Here is a 27,383-nt window from a genome sequence, read left to right on the forward strand (position 1 = left end):
GTACTGCATGAAAACACGCCGGATATACCGATAAAGTAAAGCGGCAACCACACCACTTGCAACTACAACATGTACTTCAACTCAACGTCGCTTCAACGCCTCCACACTAAGCCCGCCGTGCAATGTTCCAAAGCTATTCGATGCGGGACGCACCCTTCCAGCCTCACCAGTAGCACGAAGCACTTGGCCGACTGCTTCAGCTTGTCGTCTGCGACGTCGACGTCGAGGATGTCGATGCCGTACGGCCTCCCACCGAAGCAGCCGGGTGTCGCGGCCTTAACGACGGCGGATTCCCGGGGTATGCTGCGCATGATGCCCAGCATGTCTCGACGGCTCGTGAGCAGCCGGTAGGGACTCAACGACATCACCGACAGCACCATCTGGTCGCCGGCATCGCTGATGATCTTCTTGATCCGGGCCAGTGGCGCATCCGTCACCGTGATACCGTTCACGTGAAGAATGAAGTCCAGCGGCAGCACCTTGGACATGTCGGCAGGCGAGCCCTTGGTCACCGTCTAGCCGCCGGTATGCAGATAGAGACAGCGGCACACGTCAGCCTTCGCGCGGCCCAAAGCGTGGAGCAGCGATGTGACAGCCAGAAGGCCGTTTCTACAGAGTCCATTTACACATCAACAGTTCAGATGGGACACTAGCCCAGAATGCTGCTAGTATGGTCAAATCGGTGCACACATTCCAAAGATATAGGAGCTACGGTTAAGGATAGACGAAGCAGTAACGTTAAACAATACCGTATCATATCGAGTACCTTCCTTCGTTTTCTAGTACTTGAATCGGCTCACGAAAGGCATGCCTTCACAGCCGCAGATTTCTAAAGTACAAGCTTTCAGCCCGAACGCTCGTGCGTTCGTTTACGTAAGTAAAACACATAAAGCCCTTCTGCGCAGATGTGCAGCGTTTTACACCTCCACGTGCACTTATCGGCACCGGCGAAATTATTGTTGCGCGACTGAATGCCGATTATTAATTTCGTCTGAGTGACGGTCTGTACTCAGTGGTACAGGAACTAGAAGTTGCTTCAATATTATTTACTTTTAGCCGTTGCTGTTCGTATACTCCTGGTTTGCTGTCGCTTGCATTGCTGTCCTCAAAGGACCCAACGCCTCATCAATGAAAATCACACAACTCCAATGGCCTGGATACGAGTCAGCCCGCCCTTTAAGGCGCATATATTTCCACTGCAGTTAAATCTTGCATGTGCTAAACTTGCAGCGCATTCACACGGGCCTGGCAAAAGTTTTACTGCTGTGATAACCGATAATTTACAAAAATCATCGCCCAAGCACTCCGTGCAGATGGTTAACCAGCGAACCTGAAACGCGCGGCCCCAGAGTTTATCACTGGGTCAATCCCGACGGTTCATTAAACGACGGCTTGGTAGGCTGCCGGATCCTCGGTATACGCAATTGCTGCTTGCGCTCGGCTGCACGAGCCTGTTCTTGTGCCCGGGGTGCAGCATTGGCACGGCGTAGATGAGTTCGTTTCTGGTCCTGCTCGCGGCGTTGCTGATCGAAAGCTGCTTGCTCCTAAGGTGTACTTATGACGCGTGGCCAACTCATTTCGGAGTCGGAGAGAAAGTGCTGCTCGCGCGCTCGGCTGCAACGGAGAGCAACGACGTCACTACTGGTGTAGCTAATCCAACACCACCAAGATTGCGTAAGGAGTTTTGACTCCGATCCGTGACGTCATGTTACCTGGCCCGACTGCCCTAGAATCTAATGGGGATGCTCCCCAGTTGGTAACAGTGATTTTGACGCCACCACTTTCATCACGCCAACCTTGTCAATGGAAATTTCGGGCCAGGTAGCGTGACCTCATGGATCGGAGTCAACAGACCTTGTGCTATCTAGGTATACAGTGTTGGCTAATCGAACGCAACTTTTTCTCTTTTTTTTCGCGCATGCGCATGAGGTTGCGAAGGAGGCGTTTTCGGCGTACAGGCGACGAACAGATGGACGGACGGACGAGTCGGCTAGCCATATACAGGTTCGCTGTAAAAATGTGCGCAATGCAGTATCTTGCCCGGAATATTGCCTCAGAACGAGCTCTTATTGCTCACATCATTGCAAAAGCAGACAAGGGATGGGCACAGCACGTAATCAAGAATCACACGCGCAAAAGTACAACAGTGCACACGCGCAAGTACAACGGGAAGATTTCGCGCAGGCCTTCGGTGCCTACTCATTTTTCCTGCTGTAGTATGTAACGCCCGGAACACGTACACCTGGTGCCGAATTCACAAAGCCTCTCATTCGCAAGTGCTGTCCGGTATTGGCCGGCTGTCTTCGCTAAAAATATGTCCAGTATATGATTGGCTGGAATGCACTCTCACGGACAATTCTAGCGTAAGGCACTGGGCTCGTGTTCAGCAAGCTTTTCTTTCACGAGTGCTCTCCGCATTTGGTCGCTCGCCTTCTTTAATATTATGTCCAGAATCGGGATTGGGGGATTCCTTTCGTACGAACAATTCTAGCGCAAGAGGATTCTGATTTCCGTACAACTTATTTTTGCGATTCTCTTCAAATTGTGCAGCTAGGAAGTTATTCATTGCAGTTTACTTACTGAATTGATTACTTTGGATGATAATGTCCGCCTGGTCAGATAATTAATTATAAAGCTTGCGTGCTTTGTTTGCCCGTTCCAATTTGAAAAAAAAAAAACTGTACAGGAAACGTTATATATCTAAGCGCTTTCTAAAATTAATTTAATAGAGCAGCAGTCACAATGAAATGGCCTCATGTAGTTCGACAAGTAAATATAATAGACTAACAGAAGTTTAACTTAAAGAGCCAGACCATGCATCAATCCTAATGCGAGAGTTGAACATCCCGTCATTCGGAAAGCTCATAAGCCCAAACTATGAAAAAGCTGACGTTGTTATTTCGTCTGGAGTAATAAGTTTCGGTTTGTTAGTTATATTTATTAACGTTTGTCTAATTGCTACTTCGAGCCATATTAAAAAGCATATCGCGATGATAAAAGCAACCTCGAGGGCACTATTGAACGAAACCGCCTCGTCGTCCTTATTCTTCGAGATTTTTTAGTACATTTTCCGAAATACCTAACGAATGAGCGGGACTCACGAGGTGTGTTGCTTATAGCAGGACATACGAAAAACACATCTCTAACTGAGCGGGCGAGACAAAAAAAAAAAAAGCTTCATTCTTGCGGCAGAACTGGCTGTCAGAAATGAGACGATAATTGTTCCTGCATCGCCGGAACAGCCGCCACAACAGAGACGAAAGGGTCTACGAATTCATTACGTCATAATGGCCGTCAAGAAAGCAAGGACTTTTGTACAATTATTCATCCTAAGAAAACCGTAAATTGACTCTTACTTTCTGTTTAAGTAATGTTACATTTTATTCTTTGTTAAAGAGAAAACGCAAACATACAAAAATACACAAGAAAGAAAGAAAGCGATATTTTATGCTTGAGCACGTGGGGCAGGAAAGTCACTCTGCATGATCGATCAACACGTCGGAGCGCACTCCTACAAAAATGAAGGATAGGTCTCTCTACTGTCTAGAGCTATGGAACAACAGCGACACCATAGAATGGTCTTGCAACTTTCCCGTCGCAACATTAGTTTCGTTTTGATTTTTGACGTATGGAGCACATGGCATACCTGTCGTCGTTTAAGAACCACCAGCGCACGTGTTCAGGTGCAAAACGCCTGCGCCCGTGCTGTCGTGACTGTCTATACGAACGACCGTGCCAGATTAAATCTCAGATTGACAGGCACACTGAGACTTACGTCCACGTAGGTGAAGCTCGCTTCCTCTCCCTGGACCCGACGCAGCGAGAAGCCGAAGCCCCAGAACTTCATGTACTTCTTCTTCCGGTAAAGCATGAGATCCACCTTCTCGGTGTGCACGCCGTCTTTGCCATCCATGCCTGCGACAAACGAGCGCTGCTTTTCAAGATCTTCGCCATGTCCAGTCCAGTCGGCAAAGTCGTCATGCTATACATTTCGCCCATGATCTCCATACTATGTGGCGTGCATCAGCGACATGCGCGTGGTTATAAAAGTGGTGCTGCTTATCCGTTGGTGTCTGACAGTTACTACTTATTTTCATCAGTAAGCCTGAGGCAATCCCGTAGCACATTGTGACGTTCCAAAAGTAATGTTATTCGCGCGCCAGGCAACTATGGATAAAAAAGGATGGCCACCCTCAACATATCCACAGCTCCGCTCCTCAAATCGTCTTCTCTTGTTGAAGATGTGCCGTGAGCGCACTTACTGCTAAGAGCTGCGGTTCGGCTCAAGGACACGGGGGAGTTATCCTGATAGTCGATGGCTTCGGAGCTCTGACCGCTGGTCTCCATGAAGGAATCAGACACCTTGACAGGGCTCTTGCTTGACTTTACCTGGGTGGGAACAGGAATTCGCTGTCACTTCTCGGTTCGCCGAACAGTGTCTATTTTGTCGGCGATTTCCCATTCTGGTCATGGTCGCCGACGTTATAAGTCAGGCAGCACATCGCTGAGAACGACTACATCTTCCTTCTTCAACCTCATGCATTTTAGAAAACGTCTAATAAAAAGCTATTCTTCGAGTTGTGACCATTGTAACAAAGCGCTATAACTACAAAACTGAGAAGGGCAGACTTCACGAGGGCCACGCTTGCGAAAAGCATTTGCGCATGCACAAATGCAAGTTGTCCAAAATTATAGTTTATTTATTTTATTTATTTGAAATCTGCAGCGCCCGAAGGTATTACTGCAGGCGGGGAAGAATACATATGTTTGCATGTGGGTGGCATGGAGCAAACAGCAAACTACCGCGCACGCCATTAAATATATACATACATAGCGTATACACAACGGTTACATTATACTCAAGAGGAAATTATGTTCAACATGGCTTACTTGCGATTGACCATTGATATGTATACGTACCTTGATCATGAGTTTCTTGAAGCTAGGCGAAGCGTAGCACAGCAACGGTTTCTGGCTTTCGGCGTTGACGTCGGTCATCTCCTCGATCTGCTGGTGCTTGCGCTTGTCCTCGGGGTCCCCACTCTTGCGGTCTTTTTCGGCGTCGTTGCTCATGATTTCGGCGATGCTCGGTATTTCGCACAAGTTCGTCTTGCCGTAAAGCACCTGCCAGTTGAACTTGTCGAAGAAAGGGTGCGTCTTCAAGTCGCTGTAGTTGCGCGAGCCGAGCCGTTCCACGGGGTTCTTCTTGAGCAGTCGGTACGTCAGGTCCTTGGCCGGCGTCGTGGCCGAGTGTGGATGCTCGTCGGCACGCGGCCACTTCAGCGGCGACGTGATGATGCGTTCGCGAAGCAGCTGCTTGGACTTTCCTCTGAATGGCACCCGGCCGGTCATCAGCTTGTACATGACGACGCCCGTCGACCACCAGTCGGCAGCGCGACCTGCGCGAAAATGAAGGACCACGGACTGCGCATGTTGCGTTAATAAGCCCCGAAATAAACCTTTCCACCGAACGCGTAAGTCTTGCCTGTCATCATCATCATCATCATCATCATCATCATCAGCCTAGTTACGCCCACTGCAGGGCAAAAGCCTCCCCCATACTTCTCCAACTACCCCGGTCATGTACTAATTGTGGCCATGTCTTCCTTGCAAACTTCTTAATCTCATTCGCCTACCTAACTTTCTGCCGCACCCTACTACGCTTCCCTTCCCTTGGAATCCAGTCCGTAACCCTTAATGACCATCGGTTATCTTCCCTCCTCATTACATGTCTGGCCCATGCCCATTTCTTTTTCTTGATTTCAACTAAGATGTCATTTACCCGCGTTTGTTCCCTCCCCCAATCTGCTCTTTTCTTATCCCTTAACGTTACACCTACCATTCTTCTTTCCATAGCTCATTGCGTCGTCCTCAATTTCAGCAGAACCCTTTTCGTAAGCCTCCAGGTGTCTGCCCCGTACGTGAGTACTGGTAAGACACAGCTATTATACACTTTCCTCTTGAGGGGTAGTGGCAACCTGCTGTTCATGATTTGAGAATGCCTGCCAAACGCACCCCAGCCCATTCTTATTCTTCTGGTTATTTCAGTCTCATGATCCGGATCCGCGGTCACTACCTGCCCTTAGTAGATGCATTCCCTTACCACTTACAGTGCCTCACTACCTATTGTAAATTGCTGTTCTCTTCCGAGACTGTTAAACATTACTTTAGTTTTTTGCAGATTAATTTTTAGACCCAATCTTCTGCTTTGCCTCTCCAGGCCAGTGAGCATGCATTGCATTTGGTCCCCTGAGTTACTAAGCAAGGCAATATCATCAGCGAATCGCAAGTTACTAAGGTATTCTCCATTAACTCTTATCCCCAATTCTTTGCAATCCAGTCATGCCTGTGACTGGATTTTATGCAGACGGAGGGCGAAGACCCGAAATCGTGCATCGCTAACCACGCGAAAGAAAGGAGAACAACTCAGGGTAACGTGCTTTGCGGTAGTGAGCACAATAACTATTAATTTCAGAAGGAGCAGCGGCAGCCTATTTTATGTCCACTGCAGGACGAAGGCTTCTTCCCAGCGATCTTCATTTACCCCTGTCCTGCGCCAACTAATTCCAACTGGAGCCCGCGAATTTCCTAATTTCATCGCCCCACGTAGTCTTCTGCCATCCTGGACTGCGCTTCCCTACTCTTGGTAGCCATTCTGTGACCCTAATGGTCCAACGGATATCTAACCTGCGCATTACATGACCCGGTCAGCTCCATTTTACAAGGCGAAAGCCTTTCTAGGCTCACAGTGAAGTTTGTGTCAGCAGAGCTGACCGCGAAGTGTCCACCGAAGCATCATCACGCCATATCAATACAGATTAGACATATTAAAGAATGAGAAATTATTGATAGTGACAGTTAGTGAATGATAACGTTCTAATATAGATTGGTAGAGGGTAATAATGACTAATAATGACTAATAATGACTAATAGCGCTCATGCGTGTCGTTTCTCCCTGCTGTCCCCGTCAAAACCGCGCTGTTGTGTTTCAAAAAATGACTACTAATGACTCTGAAATGACAAATATGTCTAATGACTGCTTGTAATGACCACAATTGATTAGAAATAACTAGAAATCTCTAGTAACGAGTAGTAACAACTAATAATGACTGAAATGACTTTTAATGACTATTGATGACATTGATATGACCAACATGTCTAACGACGAATTGTAACGGCTACAATTGATTAGAAATGACTAAAAGTGCTTAGTAATGACCAGTAATCCTAATAATGACTGAAATGACTTGTAATTACTAGTAACGACTACTAATGACAAATATGTCTTACGACGAATTGTAACGACTACAATTGATTGCAAGTGACTAAAGATGCCTACTAATGAGGCGAATGATAAGAGGAGGAAGAGTAGGCTTTCGCCGTTCACCTCTTAAGAAATCTTAAAAGAGACCTTGTAATTTTTTCTCTTAATGTCAATTAGAATATCGGCTATACCCGTTTGCTCTCCGATCCAAACCGCTCTGTTTGTCTCTTAACGTTATGCCTAGCATTCTTCGTTCCATCGCTCTTTGCGCGGTCCCTAACTTGTTCTCAAGCTTCTTTGTCAGTCTCCAAGTTTCCGCCCCTTGTGTCAGCACCGGTAAAGTGCACTGATTGTACACTTTCCTTTTCAATGATAATGGTAAACTTCCATTCAGGAGCTGACAATGCCTGCCGTATGCACTCCAGCCCAATTTTGTTCTTCTGTGAATTTCCTTCTCATGATCAGGGTTCCCTGCGAATAAGTGACCTAGGTAAATGTACTTCTTCACAGACTCTAGAGGCTGACTGGCGATCCTGAACAGTTGTCCCCTTGCCCGGCTATTTGATCATTATATTTGTCTTCTGCTTATTTATCTTCAACCCCACTCTTATGCTCTCTCTGTTAAGGTCCTCAATCATTTGTTGTAACTCGTCTGCATTGTTGCTGAATAGAACAACGTTATCGGAGAACCGAAGGTTGCTAAGATATTCACTGTCAATCCTTACTCCCAGGCCTTCCCAGTCTAATAGCTGGAATACTTCTTCCAAGTATGCAGTGAATACAATTGGAGAGATTGTGTCTCCTTCTCTGGCCCCTTCCTTTATAGGTATCTTCCTACTTTACTTGTGTAGAATTAAAGTAGCTATGGAATCTCCGTAGATATTTCCGAGATATTTATGTAAGCGGTCTGTACTCCTTCGTTACGTAATGCCTCTATGACTGCTGGTATCTCTACTGAATCAAATGCATTTTCGTAATCCATGAAAGCCATATAGAGAGGCTGATTGTATTCTGCGGATTTCTCAATAACCTGTATAATGACATGGATAAAACACATTATAGTGTCCCTTCCTGAAGCCAGCCTGTTACCTTGGTTGACTAAAGTCCAGTGTTGCCCTTATTCTATTGCAAATTATCTTGGTGAATGTTATATATAATACTGGGAGCAAGCTAATGGGCCTATTTTTTCAATTATTTAACGTCTCCCTTATGTGGATTAGTATAATGTTTGCATTCTTCCAGTTTACTGGGACCCTCGAAGTCGATAGACACTTCGTATAAAGAGCCACCAGTTTTTCAAGCATTATGTCTCCTCCATCTTTGATGAGATCGACTGTTATTCCATCTTCTCCTGATGCTCCCTTGTCACCTCATCTTATAGGAGGAGTCTCTGCAACCTGTTCATTACTGCTTTGAATGGAGGTATCGTGGCTCCCTCTGGGTACAGTACAGGGCAGTCTAGAATTCTTCCGCTGCTTTTACAAAACGACGATTGCTGATGATGTTACCTTGCTTATCTTTCAGTGCATACATTTTGGTTTGTCCTATTACAAGTTTCCTTCTGACTTATTTGAGGCTGCGTCCATTTTTTACGGCCCCTTCAGTCTTTCTCACTTACAATGTCGAATATCACATATTTTCGCCTTGTTGATCAGTTTTGACAGTTCCGCGAATTCTATTTTATCTCTTGAGTTGGACACTTTCATTCTTTGTCATTTCTTTATTAGGTCCTTTGTTACTTGGGAGAGCTTGCCTACTGGTTGCCTTGGCGTCTTGCCTCCCACTTCACTTGCTGCCTCTGAAGCCAACCTAGTTACGGCTTCATTTATTAGCTCTATGTCATCACCTCCTCTCTGTTCTAAGGCTGCATATTTGTTTGCTTATACCATTACTGCCTCTAGGTTGACCTTTTCCTTCTTGACCAATTTAGCTCCTTCTCTCTTCAAATTGAGGTGAATACTAGCCCTTACTAACCTATGATAACTGCACTTTACCTTACCTATCACTTCTACATCCTGCACTATACTGGGATAAGCAGCAAATATCAAGTCAATTTCATTTCTTGTTTCACCATTAGGGCTTTTGCAGGTCCACTTTCTGTTGCTACGCTTCCTGAAAAAGATGTTCATTATTCACAGCTTATTCTTTTCTCCGAATTCTACCAGCATCTCTCCTCTAGCGTTCTTAGAATCGACGCCGTAGTTCCCAACTGCTTGTTCACCAGCCTGCTTTTTCCCCACTTTTGCATTGAAGTCGCCCATTATTACAGTATACTAAGTTCGCACTTTTCTCATCGCTAATTCAACATCTTCATAAAACTGATCTAATTCATAATCATCGTGACTGGATGTTGGAGCGTGAGCTTGTGTTACCTTTAATCTATACCTCTTATTAAATTTGATTAAGACTGCTGCTACCCTCTCATTTTTGCTGTAGAACTCGTCAATGTTGCCAGCTATGTCCTTATGTATTAAGAATCCTACCCCGTATTGCTTCTTATCTAGGAGACCTCTATAGCAGAGGACATGCCCGTTATTCAGCAATGTATAAGCCTCGCCAGTTCTTCTAGCCTCATTAAGGCCAATGATATCCCAAACAATGCTTGATAGTTCCTCAAAGAGTCCTGCTAAGCTAGCCTCTCTCGACAGAGTTCGGGCGTTAAAGGTTGCCAGGGTCAGTTTCCGTTGGCGGCCTGTCCGGGTCCAGACATTTTTAGCACCCTTTGCGCTGCGTTACAGGTCTGACCGCCGCCTTGGCCAGATGCTCCGCAGCTGCTGGGTACTGAGGGCCATGGCTTGATTGTAAGAATCATGAGGGAGGTAATGGCCGAATACTGCACCAGGGAGGCCAATTCCTGCTTCGTTTTTCGCTGCAGAGCGTAGGACGTACCATACGGTCTCCTTTTGAGAATTTCCGGAGCCATGTACGGTATGGTGCCGGCCGACTCACCGTCGTGGAACTCGAAAGGAGTTCTCCGAAAGTAGCCCCTCAGGAAACGCTTGGTGACTGCGTGATTGCGCATGCATTCATCATTGCAGGGGAATCAGTTATTCGCATCTCGGGATCGCGCGTGTAAAGTTAATACGCAAAACCTGACACCACAGACGTAAATCCCCAGAACCCCTTATCCGCAGCACCGGTCATGTGACTGCTGCTCGAGTGCAGAAAATTTATCAACGGTAGAACTTACGCACCGTTCCATTGGCTACAATTAGGACGTGTGATAATGCTGTAATTTTCTTCCGTGGTTTAGAGAGACAGATGGATGAAAGAAATAATTGATAGCTTTCGCGGCGTCTTACGCCAATGTCATCCGTTCTTCATTAAACAAAAGCAGAAAGTCTGCGTCAGCAGATCAATGTCATAAGGGGTTGATAGCAATATCGGATAATAAGGTCCTGTTATTACAGGTATAACTACGAGAGAGGGAGAACGTTCATGTGGACATTGACAGATAATCGAAAGTTATTATGTCGAACGAACGATAAGACCAAGAGGTCCCGTCGTTACCTTACAAAATTACAGTCGGTAAAGCATAACATAAGACCTGTGAGATTTAAAGAGAGATAATGGTCGGGGTACTCGTTATGGCATGTTACATGGCCTACTAAGTAGCAGACATAATTATCTGGCCATCTGAAAGCAAACATTGGTAGTGTTTCTTTTTTCTAATAGTACAGAAGGCCAGCAAACGCGAGAACTCCGATGTTTTCTTAAAGTCAAAAGAAAACAGTAAAACGTAAGCCAAAAGAAAACGGGCTGCACTCACAGTGACCGTTGCACACTTTAGTTGTGTCGAAGTCGATGACTTTCACTCGCCCACCCGGCAAAATGAGCATGCTGGAAAAGGCAGTTTAGGGTATGCGTTTACTAAGTCTTTATATGCAGTTGGATGAAATATAGTATGTTTCGAAAATCCAAACGGCCAAGAGAACATTACTGTTATGATACTATCATTACGTGATGATACTGTTTGCAGTATGCCTCGTTTTAAAGCAGCACTGTCACTCACAGTCCGAAAAATTACGAAAAGGTGTAAGAAGTGCTGCACCGTCACAGTAGTCTGAATATTTCCAAATATTTGCCGCAAATTGTCATTACAACGTGGGTTCACGACCTCCACGTTCGTTTATTTGTCGATGTCACGCGCAAGTGTCCCGTTGAAAGCACAGCACATCCGTGCGGATATGTAGTAAGCATCCGAAATCTATATACGGCCAGGTAGAGAAAATCTTGCACTGTGCTCGCCAAGTCGTAGGTGCGTCCCACCGTCGGCGGTACGACACACTGGCCTGCAATAACGAGCAGCCACTCACTTGGACACCTTGATATCCCGGTGGAGAAATCCGCGCAAGTGCATGTGCTCAAGCGCGAGGATCAGTTGCGCCATGATGATGCGCACGGCCTCGATCTCCAAGTACTCCTCCTTGGTCACAACGCGCATCAGGTCCAAGCCGGCGATGTACTCCATGATGGTCACGTACGCTTCCTGCCACGATGTACGCTCGAGCGTTAGCATGGCAACAGTGCGTCACGGTCGCGTGAGTCACTGCTCCTTTTTTGATGGCTGCCTTCTAATAATTTTACAATTTGCTTGCCAGCAACATTTATTCTAAAAAAGAAAGCAAGCAAATAAACAACCTCTGGCAAAAAAAGAAGTTTCTATTTAGAGCGACCTGGAGAAAAAAAATACAAGTTTGTAGAACAGCATCTACAGCAGATAGTTTCTTTTAAATGTGTAAGCTACCTCAGACGTTGATTATCTTGGATTAGACAGACAGCATGCTGAATGTGAACAGTTGCGTGTCATGCAAAGTTAGCAAAGTGCCAATATGAAATGTTCTTGCGTTCGACTGTTTAAAAAAATCGTAGTAAGTGTATTACAATACCCTATTATGTATGAATAAACTGGTGAGTAAATTATTCTTACTCAATAATATTTCCTCATAGCTTTGAAATTAGACACACGAGTGCCAGTGTACCGTTTTTGAATAGAGCGAATATACGAGTATTCCGGGAATCACAAGTATACCAAACGTCTGCGACATCACCATGACACCATGCAGCTAAAGCATGTAAAAGAAACACTGAGCTACCGTAATTCCGTACAGCGATCGCAACAACCTATTTTGGCTTAAAACATGCTCAGAAATGTTCCTTAACAAACACATTTGTTTATGGCTAGTTAAACAGCTCACCGTGCACGATGTCACGGTAACGCACTAAGAACCTCAAGGAAAGCGAGCATGGGCGTTATCATAGCAGCATAAGCTACAGGAAGATGTGCTAATTATGTGGAGTGCGCACGCATGCTTACGAAGGTGATCAGAACGATGACAACAAAACCAGTCAAAACTTCACGTCTTAGCTGACGTGTCCTCAGTAAAGGGTCTCGTTCTGATAAAGCTGTCCTTGTTATACGCAAGATGCCAAAGCCTAGGCCATGTGCCCAACGAGAAGTTACTGGTAAAACGTAGTACGCTGACATTAGTAGAGCTACGGCCGTGTGAGAAGTGGACAAGACAAAAGCTGCCAGCTACTCAGCTAGTGCGTCGGCCACAAAGCGTGGAGCAGCACGTGAACAAGCGGATCACACAAGACAGGTGGAAAGAGTGGGCACTAAGGATGGCCAGGGAGCCGAAGAGGCGCATTAGAAAAATATAGGCGATGGGAGGTGCGTTTGTGGTCGACTACAGACCTGTATATGCAGGCGATTTGGCGCAACGCCAGTTCGGCGAGCCAAACTGTTGAGGATTAGTTCTCATGCAGGCATATCTGAGAGCGCCGCAATATTGATTTAGTGGCCACGTGCGTGTATTAGTCACGTGCATAAGCTAGTGAAAGAGCTTGTATTTGACCATGCAGCGATACCCCGATATTACTGTTACCAGTGAAGCATGTGGCACGTGTGTGCAGAAATGCCATCATTGATCGTTTGCAAAGCAGCTTGAGGAGGCAGAGTTCTTTTATTATTTGTTCTATTTTCGTTCCCAGCGATCTACCGAAGAGTGATGCGGCCGTCTGGATTCACCTTGACGCAGAAGCAACAGTAGTACTTGACAAGGAAGGGGTTCCTAATGACGGATGCGACAACTTTGTCCATGGCGGCCTGCTTGTGTCGGCTGAAGCGGTCCATGTTCACAAGCTTCACCGTCACCACGAAGTTGGCAGGACGGTAGGTGACCAGGTACACGGCCCTGCGGAGTGAGAATCCGGCTTGGAGACATTGCTGGCTCCACATTCTGAAAGCTGCTTACTACGTTTGTAATATGCCAAAAAAAAAAAGAACACCAAGAAACTTCTTACTGTAGAGGAAAGGTGTGCTGCCATCAATATCATAACCAGGGGCTCTGGTTATGACTCTGGTTATTATATATATATATATATATAGGGGGGAAATTGCACGTCATGCCATTTTCCCCCCACTCCTTTCTGTAGTGCCTTTGGGCCCTGAAGGCATTTTTATAAAATAAATAAATAAATAAATAAATAAATAAATAAATAAATAAATAAATAAATAAATAAATAAATAAGAGAACTAAATAAGTAAATATGATTTTGCGCCTTGGCCTTCATTTCCACAACATTCGTGGACACTGCTTTGACGGGGCAGCTAACATGTACGGCCGTTTCCCAGGAGTCCCCAAAAAATATTATTCTGAGCAGTGATTTCTGTATATACAGTGTAGTAATCACTGCCTATATCTTGTGTTACAGAAAACTAGCAAGAGTTGCGATATCATTGCCGATGCTTTTAGTACTCTAAACGACCTTTTCAAAGTCATTCGTGAACCAAAAAAGCACTCAAGCGATTATGCCTATATGAGCCAGGGCCAATGCCAGATAGGATTCTGCCACTGTGCTCGAAAAGGTGGACAGTCAGGTTAAAGTCAACAAAAAGGCTCACTGAGAACTACGCCAGGGTCTAAGAAACACAGACTGAGATCCTTAGAGGAACAGGCTCGATGGCATACAACGGCAAAGCCATTTTGAAGGGATACCAAGCACTCCTGGGAAAGTATGAGACGTTGTTGGGTATATATATACATATATATATATATATATATATATATATATATATATATATATATATATATATATATATATATATATCGGTCTATTTGGTCAGTGTGAGGAACTAGGACGAGTCCTGAAGCGCTCAACGGTTCCTACTGCAGGTGTGAAAGGAGCTGCAGAGACTCTGTGCGAGGCACTGTCCCGCCTGATGTATGAAACCACGTTTCAGCAGTTGTGGGACCGCACGAGTACTGTTTCAACTCACCTAAGTCGTAAGGAGCCTCGCAGTGGAAGGCTACAAAGCCGCCGAGTAGGTTTGAGATGTCCATCACGACTCTCCAGCCAGTTGCGCCCGATCCCAAAGCAGCATTGCACAAAGCACACTTTGAGGTGATCGACCGCATTACAATAGAAAATGTGGCGGCGCTTTGGTCAGCCTGGCATGGAGCAGCTAGTGAAATTAGAAGGCATGTTGAGTGACGTCGCCAGAGGAAGAAAATTTTCGGCTGACGACCGAAACGGGACCTTAGAAGTGCACGCAGCTGATTTTGACCTAATCCAGTCTCTCAGCGCTGTTCTTACCTTTTCATTCTATTTTGTCCAACGTTGAGTCCTTAACAAAAAGCATTTCGAAGACTCTGCAGGCAAAATCTGAACAATTCCATGCGCTGCTAGACGCAAGTCATCAAATACATGCAACTTCATTCACTAGCTGCATCTGTAGCTTCGGCAGAACGCTCATTCAGCGCTTTACGCCGAATTAAAACTTATTTGCGGAACCGCATGACGCGGAGGAGGCTAAAACATCTTCTCACTCAGCCCATTTACAAGTAAAGGACCGCCACGCTGAACTTAGATGTGATCAAAGAATTTGTCACCAGGACTGCTGAGCGAACTGTCAGGCCTTTGGTGTGATCAGCAAAGCGTGCATCTGTATCGTACCAAGTCGTAGGTGCACTAAATATGTGACCTATCCATCTCTCGCCTTTACTCTCTCTCCGCTCGTTACCTCCGGATTGAATAATCGGACGTTAGTCCATAAGCAGGACGTTTAGAGCTGTATGATTAAGCGTCACTGCCTTAAATAAGCTTGTGCACAGAAATAATCAGTCTGCTGTGAGCAATGTATACCACGGTGTTCCGCGCACAGTTTTTCCCCGTCTCCCTTCGAGCGCTGTTTCTTTTCACGTAAAGAGCAGATCGGAACGCGAGTTTCTAGCCTACTGTCAAGCAGAAACTAAAAAGACTGGGTATTTCATTGAACTTCGCTTGACGACGAGGACTGATAGCCCCAAGCTTTCGCTTGTAAACCGATGCACTGTTTCATCAATACATGTATATATCGTAAATGTAATAACATCTGCAGAGCATTGATCTTCGCACCTCCCTCCATTAAATGTGTAGAGCTGTTCATATGTACATATATTGTGCATCTGTGTAGTATAAAATAAAACATGCTAACTTGTTATTGCGACAGCAATTATATGGACACTCCAAGCGAATTTCTGCCGCCAGCATCGCCGTGATATTCCGTATAAAGTCGAAGGACGATAACACCATCGCAACGCGCCCTACGCTGTTAGGTGCGAGTGAAAGCTTGCGAGTGGAGCCGACGATCGCGGCTCAATCTCGCCCGCGCGAAAGGGAGGAAAGAGGGAAGGAAGCGCGCCGTCTTCCGTCGCGCGCGAGGCACCGTGGTCAGGGGAGGGAGGGAGGGCGAGGGGTGGCGTTTTACTCCGGCTGCAAATGCGTATATGGCGGCTGCGCGTGGTGGCTCGGCCGTTTCTCGAGAGCAATCTGCGCTGGGGGCAGAGCCTAGCTACGTCGACGGCTCGTAGCCTTGTGCATGCTGTGTGTTCTCGGCACTCAGTTTGTGTTGAACCAATAGACAGCACGAAGGTCACTTCACTCGCTGCTGCTGCCGCGCTCCCTAACGCCAGCGTTTTGACAGCGAGTGTCTGCGGTCATAAAGAGTGACGAGTTTTCTCGCGATTTCAAGTGCCCGGCACTCTTGACAATCAATAACGATAACGCATGACCTTTGATTCGATTCCCGGCTGGAAAGGCCTAATCTTTACGTAGGCGAAACGAAAGCACTCGCGTACTTCTAAAAATATGTGCGTGAATTAGGCAACTACGGGTTGGCAAGATTAATCCGGAGCCCTCCACTAGGTGTCTCGCATTCCTGCACTGTTGGTTCCCAAATTCCCCAACATATCAAAAATAAACCGAGACATTTTAAAATAGGGGTGTGAGAACAGTGACTTTCAGACAAAATTGAATACGAATTGAATAGCGCCAGAAGCGAACCAAACCTAGTACATCTCGAATGGTTATCGAATAATGAACAGCCCTTATCACAATTACTATAAGAGAAGTTGACATCCCAGTAGCAAGTTTCTGTCATTGCATAGTGCGTTATGAAGCGTTGTTAATTAAAATCGCAAACGAAGCATTAGAAGCAATCAAGCATAGTTTCTTCGCATGAAAAGAACTTTCAGAGAGCACGAATGATCGCTGTACAGATTTTAAAGTGTGGCTATCGAAGTCACATAGCCTGCTCCACGTCGCAAGTGCCGCTCTTTTATGTCTATACTATGCCCGTGCACGAGGGTGCATAGTTTACCGTATTTTTGCTCAAATTTAATGTTTCTTAGGGCGCAGTTGAAATTTTGAAACATTTGAAAAGTATTCGAAAAATAGTCATATTTACGAATAGTGACTATTCGATTCGTAATTAGAAAGTTTCGAATTTTCGCACACCCCTATTTCAAAGAGAACAATGCAAAGAGAACTTCACGGAAACAACTGCATCTGGCAATTCTAAGAACGCCTGGTAACATTTACCAATAGAATCTATGTCCTAAACAGATTCACTCAATTATAGATAATTCATTGATAAAGCAGAGTTAACTTACCCCTACATTTGCTTGGCTTCATTGTCTGTTAATTTTCCAACAAACAGTAAGCCCCTCGCCTGCCCCGGTGATTCTCCTCCCTTATAACAACAGAAACTGCTGTGACAAAACACCGTCTCATTAGTGACATATCGTTAGCGCACGAGCACATTTGCACGTCGCAGACTGTCACCATTACGCACGTGCGCCCGTGCGTGCTCGCGCATGCGTGGTTCTCTTGCTGACAGAATCGCATCTCGGACATGCCCCCATAGTGTTCACGGGAATTAAGCCAAGGACAAAAACGCAACAGTGTTGTATGCAAACCTACCCAAAGCCGCCGGCTCCGAGCATCTTCATGTTCTTGAAGTCACGCATCCGAGGAATAAACATAGCGAATGGAAGTGGTTTAGGTGGATTCATCTGCGAAGCAAACAACAGGCGCAAGGTTATGACAGAAAGGCTAAGATGGACAGAGCGATAGACATCATCTGCTACGAGGCTCTGTGACGTTCCTATACGTGCTTCTTGAGAATTACAATAAAAATAAGCCTCGCGTTAACAGATAACGACAACATCGTAACTGCTCCCCAGTCGTATCGGCTTTCTTGTTCATGTCTATGCCTTTCTTTGCAATTCAAATTTAACATCCCATGCCGGACAAAATAAAATCATTACCAAAACAAGTAGGCGGTGTTTAGCATATTCGGTATTCTGAAGTCTAAAGGCACCCCTTAGTCTCATCATCATCATCATCATCATCAGCCTGATTACGCCCACTGCAGGGCAAAGGCCTCTCCCATACTTCTCCAACTACCCCGGTCATGTACTAATTGTGGCCATGTTGACCCTCCAAACTTCCTAATCTCATCTGCCCACCTAACTTTCTGTCGCCCCCTGCTACGCTTCCCTTCCCTCGGAATCCAGTCCGTAACCCTTAATGACCATCGGTTATCTTCCCTCCTCATTACATGTCCTGCCCATGCCCATTTCTTTTTCTTGATTTCAACTAAGATGTCATTAACGCGCGTTTGTTCCCTCACCCAATCTACTCTTTTCTTATCCCTTAACGTTACACCTATCATTTTTCTTTCCATAGCCCGTTGCGTCGTCCTCAATTTAAGTAGAACCCTTTTCGTAAGCCTCCAGGTTTCTGCCCCGTACGTGAGTACTGGTAAGACACAGCTGTTATACACTTTTCTCTTGAGGGATAATGGCAACCTGCTGTTCATGATCTGCGAATGCCTGCCAAACGCACCCCAGCCCATTCTTATTCTTCTGATTATTTCACTCTCATGATCTGGATCAGCAGTCACTACCTGTCCTAAGTAGATGTATTCTCTTACCACTTCCAGTGCCTCGCTACCTATCGTAAACTGCTGTTCCCTTCCGAGACTGTTAAACATTACTTTAGTTTTCTGCAGATTCATTTTTAGTCCCACCCTTCTGCTCTGCCTCTCCAGATCAGTGAGCATGCATTGCAGTTGGTCCCCTGAGTTACTAAGCAAGGCAATATCATCAGCGAAGCGCAAGTTACTAAGGTATTCTCCATTTACTCTTATCCCCAATTCTTCCCAATCCAGGTCTCTGAATACCTCCTGTAAACACGCTGTGAATAGCATTGGAGAGATCGTATCTCCCTGCCTGACGCCTTTCTTTATTGGGATTTTGTTGCTTTCTTTATGGAGGAGTACAGTGGCTGTGGAGCCGCTATAGATATCTTTCAGTATTTTTACATACGGCTCGTCTACACCCTGATTCCGCAATGCCTCCATGACTGCTGAGGTTTCGACTGAATCAAACGCTTTCTCGTAATCAATGAAAGCTATATATAATGGTTGGTTATATTCCGCACATTTCTCTATCACCTGATTGATAGTGTGAATATGATCTATTGTTGAGTAGCCTTTACGGAATCCTGCCTGGTCCTTTGGTTGACGGAAGTCTAAGGTGTTCCGGATTCTATTTGCAATTACCTTAGTAAATACTTTGTAGGCAACGGACAGTAAGCTGATCGGTCTATAATTTTTCAAGTCTTTGGCGTCGCCTTTCTTATGGATTAGGATTATGTTAGCGTTCTTCCAAGATTCCGGTACGCTCGAGGTCTTGAGGCATTGCGTATAGAGGCTGGCCAGTTTTTCTAGAACAATCTGCCCACCATCCTTCAGCAAATCTGCTGTTACCTGATCCTCCCCAGCTGCCTTCCCCCTTTGCATAGCTCCCAAGGCTTTCTTTACTTCTTCCGGCGTTACTTCTGGGATATCGAATTCCTCTAGATTATTCTCTCTTCCATTATCATCGTGGGTGCCACTCGTACTGTATAAATCTCTATAGAACTCCTCAGCCACTTGAACTATCTCATCCATATTAGTAATGATATTGCCGGCTTTGTCTCTTAGCGCATACATCTGATTCTTGCCAATTCCTAGTTTCTTCTTCACTGCTTTTAGGCTTCCTCCGTTCCTGAGAGCTTGTTCAATTCTATCCATGTTATACTTCCTTATGTCAGCTGTCTTACGCTTGTTGATTAACTTCGAAAGTTCTGCCAGTTCTATTCTAGCTGTAGGGTTAGAGGCTTTCATACATTGGCGTTTCTTGATCAGATCTTTCGTCTCCTGCGATAGCTTACTGGTATCCTGTCTAACGGAGTTACCACCGACTTCTATTGCACACTCCTTAATGATGCCCACAAGATTGTCGTTCATTGCTTCAACACTAAGATCCTCTTCGTGGCTTAAAGCCGAATACCTGTTCTGTAGCTTGATCTGGAATTCCTCTATTTTCCCTCTTAGCGCTAACTCATTGATCGGCTTCTTATGTACCAGTTTCCTCCGTTCCCTCCTCAGGTCTAGGCTAATTCGAGTTCTTACCATCCTGTGGTCACTGCAGCGCACCTTACCGAGCACGTCCACATCTTGTATGATGCCAGGGTTAGCGCAGAGTATGAAATCTATTTCATTTCTAGTCTCGCCGTTTGGGCTCCTCCATGTCCACTTTCGGTTATTCCGCTTGCGGAAGAAGGTATTCATTATCCTCATATTATTCTGTTCTGCAAACTCTACTAATACCTCCCTCCTGCTATTCCTAGTGCCTATGCCATATTCCCCCACTGCCTTGTCTCCAGCATGCTTCTTGCCTACCTTGGCATTGAAATCGCCCATCAGTATAGTGTATTTTGTTTTCACTCTACCCATCGCCGATTCCACGTCTTCGTAGAAGCTTTCGACTTCCTGGTCATCATGACTGGATGTAGGGGCGTAGACCTGTACAACCTTCATTTTGTACCTCTTATTAAGTTTCACAACAAGACATGCCACCCTCTCGTTAATGCTATAGAATTCCTGTATGTTACCAGCTATATTCTTATTAATCAGGAATCCGACTCCTAGTTCTCGTCTCTCCGCTAAGCCCCGGTAGCACAGGATGTGCCCGCTCCTTAACACTGTATATGCTTCTTTTGGCCTCCTAACTTCACTGAGCCCTATTATATCCCATTTACTGCCCTCTAATTCTTCCAATAGCACTGCTAGACTCGCCTCACTAGATAATGTTCTTGCGTTAAACGTTGCCAGGTTCATATTCCAATGGCGGCCCCTTAGTCTGTTTGCTCTCAATTTCTCCAACCTGTGTTGTGGGAACGCGGAGATATTTGATGGAGTCCGAGTACAGTTTAACATTAGGAAGAGCCAGCAGAACCCGGCTAAGAGATTATTAGGAATAATTGAATCACATTCATAAACAACATTACTCTTGTATTTAAGAAGGGACCTAATATTGTACAAGCCTGGCGATGTTCTATGTGATTTAGGGTACGTTACGTTAAACGGGCCCACTGTTCATGTTGAGTAAAAAATTCTTATTTTTCATTATATTTGCCTGTCAACATTGACTGGCATAACTGAACGCCTTGATTATCACCGTTATCAGCACGTCGTTGAAACGGGTGACAAGAAGTGCATATAATCAAAGGAAAATAATTATGCCGATGTCATGGATTGCCGTTGCAGAATGTCCGGTCTTACTGCTAGAAGGTCATGTCCTTTCATTTTTTTTTTCTTCAACATAACAGTGTTCTTCTAGCGTTATAGCCGAACATTATCCTTGGATAGATCACGATATCGACTGTGGCTGCGCGTCCGTGGTATAAACACTGAAAGAAATGTAAAATGTAAACCCCCGCGTCTTAATCTTGAATGTTTACTAATTAATACAGACAATTACTCCCACGTTGCACAGCAACGCGAGAAATCCTTCTTCCAGTTTATGTGCGATGCCTTAGTTATGAATGAATGTTTATTTCCCTCACCCCATGTTTATTCGCGCCATATATGAACAAGGCTCCCGTAAAGAGAGGCGGAATTTATTTCATCATCCTTTATACGGTCAGCGTCGCCTTGTTACTTTTTTTCAACGATATCCACCCACCATACTAATTGTCAAGCTTTTCATTTCATTGGCCTGAAAATTTACACGCCACTTGCTCCGTGATTAAATATTTGTAAAAACGGCGTTTTACCGACTGTTTCCATCTTGCGGCTACTATGTTCTGCGATCGTTTATATCCGAATATTATTCCCATGTACTTAAGCGGGGTTCACCCTACGAAACGGATTGCCGACTCATCCAGCTGATGATGATGACGCAGATCAGATAGCGCATAATGTTTGCGTTTGCTCGATAAAAAAATGACAGTTATCGTTAAGAGAGGGGTGCTCCTACACTGCCGCCGACGCCGAAGCCCTTTCGCTCAAGGCGTCAAGGCGAACACCTGAACCATTCCACGGCAACTATACAGCCATCATTGTTCGAAGTAATATGAAGCCTTGCTTTCACGTACTGGTCAAGCTCAGTTAGTGCCGCTAATCTGACTAAAACCGGCGAACTCAGCCTTAAACGATCAATTGCTTGATTTTGAATTTGCGTGAGGTCTAATTTTCCTCGCACGCTTCTCAGCGGATTTTTCTAAGCAACACTTTCACGTGTTTCTATGCAAAACCTTTCTCAAATCGCGCGTAAAACAACGCGGTCATCGTTCCGAGTAATGCCCACCCGTTCAAGCTTGTTGACAATAGCGTCACCGATGGCCATCCAGTCCGTGACGGGCACTTCGGCGATCTTCTCCAAGGATGTCGCAACCTCGCCCACGATGATAGTCAGCTTGCGTACGGTGACACCGAGTTCTTTCGCAACTTCCGTGTTTTTCTTTATACACTGCGTGACAAACGGTGTCGAAAATAGTAGATAGCATTCGTACAGAAAATGTACCCTGTTTATTCACGTGATAATAAAGAACCCCTGAGAAAGTATGGCGCCCCGCATTGCATACTGAAGACAGCTGCGTAGTTGACTAAAATATCTGTTTATCTGCGACAGCCCACAATCGCGTTCAGTTCTTCGTTATACAAATAAAAATTACTTAAAGAAAGCGTCAATTAACAGATTAATTTGATGTTCTTGAAATGCATGAAATTTTCACAAATTGCAACTTCATGAAATATATATGTAAACTCTTCACACCTTGGCGAACAAGACAGCCTGCGTAATCTTGTTTTGTGCATCAGCTGCAGATTTCCTTGGAAAAAGCTTTGGAGGTAAGCTTCAAGACAGTTCCCAAATGAAACAAAATCACGAAGTTACGGTTGTCGTTCATCGCTATAGGTAAAACGTTTTAGACGCGGCATATCGGCAGAGATGCGGTACGCGTCTTTACCATGTTGTGGAGGCCGACCAAATTCTCCACCATATCGCGGATGTCCTGGTACGTGATGACCTGCTTGTTGAGCTTGAGGAGGCACTCTTGCGCGTGGAGAACCACCTCTTCCTGGCAGAAGTGCGACAGCGGCTCACGCATCAGGGACACCTTGCTCTCGCGCTTGATGAAGAAGTCCAGCAGCACAGAGGCAGTCTTTGGAATCTGAAAACGAGCAGGTGCACATAGCACTTTGCTATATATTGCTGGTATTTTTTTTTAACTGAGACCACCCGATCACAGGATGCATCCCTATAGTGTCGCTTGCAGGGCGGTAACATTCTAGAGTATACAGTCAGTCAAAAACTGCACTAAGGGCTACGCGCGTGCCTACGTAGCCTCATAGACGCTACTGCAAGCCAACAGCTGTGAACTAATGCCACCTTCAATCGTTATAATGTTTGTGCTTTTTGCATTGGTTCTCCACAGCAACAATTCTTTAGCAACTCAGTGTTACGAATGCTTGCGATCTTGTTCCCCTTTTAATGCGTCAGCATGCTTTGACGAGCTCCCCAGCCCTGTCACGCGAAACGTGCAATGCCTCGTATTTGCACAAAAATGGGTAATTTAGAAACTTAAGGCATTTTATCGTTATAACAGTGTAAATGTAGATGATTGGTAGCCTTGTAAGCGATAAGGAAGAACTTGAACCCGCCAAAAATTCAGAATATGTCCATAGAGATACATAGGGCTCCATAGAAGATGCGTGGGAGGCTTATAGTAGGGGTGGGCCAACGGAAATTTAGGGGTGGGGCAACTGGAATTTTGGAGGTGGGCCAACTGAAACTTGGGGGTGGGCCAACTTGAAATTTGGGTTAGCCCAACCTAAATTGGGCTAGGCCAAGTTGAAATTTGCAAGTTGGATGTCTTGAAATTTCGGGGTGGGCCAATTGAAATTTACGGGTGGGCTAACTGAAATTTAGGGGCGGGCCAACTTAAATGAAGGGGGTGGCCCAACTTGAAATTTGGGGGTTGGTCAACTTGATATTTGGAGTTGGGCCAACAAAAATTTCGGGGTGGGACAACTGGAAATTTGGGGGTGGTCCAACATTCTTGGTGGTGGTCCAGCTTTCAAATTTGAGTGTGGGCTAACTTTTAAATTTGCTGGTAGACCAACTTGAAATTTGGGCATGGGAAAACTACATATGAGGGTAGGCCAAATAGAAATTTGGAGGCGGGCAGACTAAAATTTGGGGGTGGGCCAACTTGAACTCTGAGGCTGGACCAACTATGAATTTGCATGTAAGGCAACTTAAATTTGTGTGTCGGTCAACTTGAAGTTTGGGGTTGGAGTGGATGAAACGAAATTCGGAAATTTGGAGGTGGGTCAACTTGAAGTTAGGATGTCGGCCAAATTGAAGATTCGGGGCAGCCCAATGTCCAAATGAACGCCCCTGAGCGGTCCTTCGAGTTATGAACTCTTCGCAGGCAAGCGAGCGCGTTGAGACGCTTGGCGCGTTTTCATTGGGCCTCACCGTGGTGCAGTTAGAATGCAGGCGAGAGCTTACGCAGACAAGGCACGCGCGCATAGCACAGGCACGCTGCACAGCCACGCTGCCATGCCACCCGCGCACAGCGCGGGTGGCATGGCAGCGTGGCGATGCACTCTCCCCTCACGCAACTTCTAGCTCACGCGCTACAGCGGCAGCTGGTGTTCCCTTTGTCCCGCTCCGCTGCGTCGAGGCACGCTTGAGCCCGGCCTTCAGGCTCAATTGGGAGGATCGCTTTGAAGGGGCCGGATGCGGCGAGAACATCTGACAATTGTCTACTAAAGCCTAAGCATTCTTTGCCACCGCAAAGGCCGTGGTTAGGCGCGCATAAGCTATGAAAAGCAAGCAAGCAAAAGTAAGCAAAAGCGAAGTCTCAGCCGAGCCAAACAAAATGCTTACGCATTAGCAGACAATTCTCAGAATTTCTGTAGCTGTCTCTGTTCCCGTGTTGAAGTGTTTCAATTCAAGCCACTGACTTTGCTTATGCTTGCTTCTTAATTTGCCCTACGGGCTCGTTACGCCGGTCTCCCACACCGAAGCACGCGCCGCAATGGGCTCTTATCTCGAGGCTACATATGAGCCTCTTAGATATCACAGCGACAGCATCCCTTCTCGAGACGATAAACCGCAGGATAGCAATCGGCTTTGAATTAAATTCTGAGGTATTACGTGACTAAACCACGATTTATTTACGAGGCACGCCGTAGTTGAGGTCTCACGGATTAATGTTGACCACTTCGGGATCTTTAACGCGCCCCCAAAGCGCGGCACATGGGCGTTTTTGCAGTTCGCCCCCATCGAAATGAGATCGTCGCGGCCGGGATTTGATCCCGCAACTTCGTGCTTAGCAGCGCAACACCGTAGCAGCTAAGCCATCTCGGCGGCTGAATAGCATTCTTTTCTCGCAGAACTTAAATGTGCTTGTTTATTGCGATACCTAATGTCGCGATGACAACATGATGATTAACGTTACCGGCGACTTTATGGACCTTTTCGTGTAGCAAGCGCACGTATAGTACCGCCTTTTTCCCGAGAAAGGACAATCGATAGACAATTTCTCTCTGAATTCCATCTATAGTAATGTAGACATAAGCACACTTTACTAGACGGGAAACCAGCAATGGCCTGCCATCTAAAGATTCGTTGCACTTGGACATTACGCTTCTTGTACGTGCCAGCACAAAATCGGACGCAACATCGAACCTCTCGTGTGGTTCCATAAACGCACTCCACGGCTGCGAAATGCAGCGCTACCAGTGTCTTCTCTTTACACTCTTATAAAGGTGTAATTTGTGAGTAAACCGCCTGCAGCATTGCTCTAGGAGGGCTGGTGGGAGAGCTGAGGGTCGAATGGTGGGGCATAGCTAAAATTATTAGTAATTAGTGGTGACACGCTTGTGAAGTTATGTTGAAAAAAAAATATGTTAAAATTATGTTGTCAACATGAGTCTGCCCTTCTCGGCAAGCAGGTACGATCGAGTTCATGCAATTGGTTTTGCGGCAGAAATGTCGCGCAATGAATAACTACGCCCTCTATAACATGCGGTAAGATGTGCTACCTATACTCAGCCCGTCATGGTTGTATTAATACATGAAGTACACAAGTGTGAGAAAGGTGAAAGCATACTGCTGCAAATCGAAGTTCCTCACCCTGGGGTAAAGCGAGACGAGCATCTTCGCCGACACTTTTCGCTTGTCCACACCTGAAATATAAAAGGAAATCAATACGGGCAGATTGCATTACTTCACAAATTATCTCGATGTAAGAATAAACTAGTATGCCTTTTTATGTGCAATTCAACTATTTCATGTTAAGCTGATCTAAAATATTACCAGGAGGAAGAAGTGCGGCAGTACAAACTGTCCTACAAAAATATCATGAGCGATGACTTCTGTGCAGCTTTGCAATGAAGGTGGAAACACCGTTCCTTGCGCCACGTTCCCCTCACCAGGCGCTTCGAATTTCGCTTATACACCAAAAGTTGTAGGAAGCCGTCTAGGGAGCACCTTACCTCGAATTTTTCTTTTTAATTGGTTCAATATTAGAGGAGCTTGGAGAAAACGGACATGTCGCGTTGACACCGCCTCCAGCAGGTAAACGTGGCTGCCAAATCTGTTTCTACCTTTACTAGCGCCCACAAGCGATACTGATTTCTTGCCCTCTCCCGTACCAGGGCTGAAGATAGCCGATGGACCCCGTTACCTTGAAATCGCAACGCCCTCACTTTTTTTTTTTTTTTTTTGCGCGGCATACCTTTAGTGGCAGTATAATTCGCGAGTTCTGCATCGGGCGATTTACTGAGCTTACGTGCCATAAACGGCGACGTTGCAGGCAGTGCGTCTTACGCAGCTAAAGGCATTTGTGCGTGTAACCTAGGGACGCCAAACCTCGAGTGGATGGAGCAGGAGCGGGCGAGCCTGTCAGTGTCAGGAGCCGCCATTCCAAGGGTGTGAGAAAATGTAACAAATTTTTTAGTCCCACCATGTCGCAATTTACAAGAAATGTGCGGTTCAGTAGCCTGGCAGACACGACTACCAATACAGATTGTGGCACTGTGAACGGCTAGGGGCCCGAAACAGCATAGAACCACAGCCAAAACTAAACTGCTTTCATGTGCTTATGGCAACACAACAGAAGACAAATGAGAAGAATGTGCAAACGAGCTGTCAAACACTATAAAAAGGAAATCTGGTCTATTCATTGTCACCCAGTAGAACATAGACAAAAGTCGGGACATTTGGCCGTCCCGACTGGTTAAAGTCGGGAGTCGGAGCTTTTACTGAAAAGCCGGGACTGTCCCTCAAAATTCGGGATGGTTTATAACCCTGGTGTAAACTTTGACTCTCTGGCAGGAAGCGGATTTCGCTCGAGAGGAAGGGCCATTGGGATCCTTTAAGAAATTTCAGCCGTTCGCACAGTACAGCCGCTTGAGATGTAGACCCAATCGGCACAACGTGATCTGTGC

The 27,383-nt window shown here is 45.7% G+C and overlaps 1 protein-coding gene across 1 annotated transcript in view; it reads right to left on the reverse strand.

Moving 5' to 3' along the window:
- The window catches only part of LOC126541371 (uncharacterized), a 42,223-nt gene that overhangs the window by 7,441 nt on the left and 7,399 nt on the right, over positions 1-27,383 (reverse strand). The window contains exons 2-12 of the mRNA XM_050188123.3: positions 26,068-26,120; positions 22,889-23,092; positions 22,228-22,389; positions 17,510-17,601; positions 13,296-13,461; positions 11,581-11,753; positions 11,034-11,104; positions 4,921-5,399; positions 4,263-4,389; positions 3,776-3,915; positions 168-515 (exon numbers count right to left, since the gene is read on the reverse strand). Coding sequence (XP_050044080.1) covers positions 168-515; positions 3,776-3,915; positions 4,263-4,389; positions 4,921-5,399; positions 11,034-11,104; positions 11,581-11,753; positions 13,296-13,461; positions 17,510-17,601; positions 22,228-22,389; positions 22,889-23,092; positions 26,068-26,120 — 2,015 coding nt within the window. The remainder of the gene's footprint in view (positions 1-167; positions 516-3,775; positions 3,916-4,262; positions 4,390-4,920; positions 5,400-11,033; positions 11,105-11,580; positions 11,754-13,295; positions 13,462-17,509; positions 17,602-22,227; positions 22,390-22,888; positions 23,093-26,067; positions 26,121-27,383) is intronic.

Source organism: Dermacentor andersoni, chromosome 2, assembly GCF_023375885.2.
Source record: "Dermacentor andersoni chromosome 2, qqDerAnde1_hic_scaffold, whole genome shotgun sequence".
Classification (NCBI taxonomy): Eukaryota; Metazoa; Arthropoda; class Arachnida; order Ixodida; family Ixodidae; genus Dermacentor; species Dermacentor andersoni.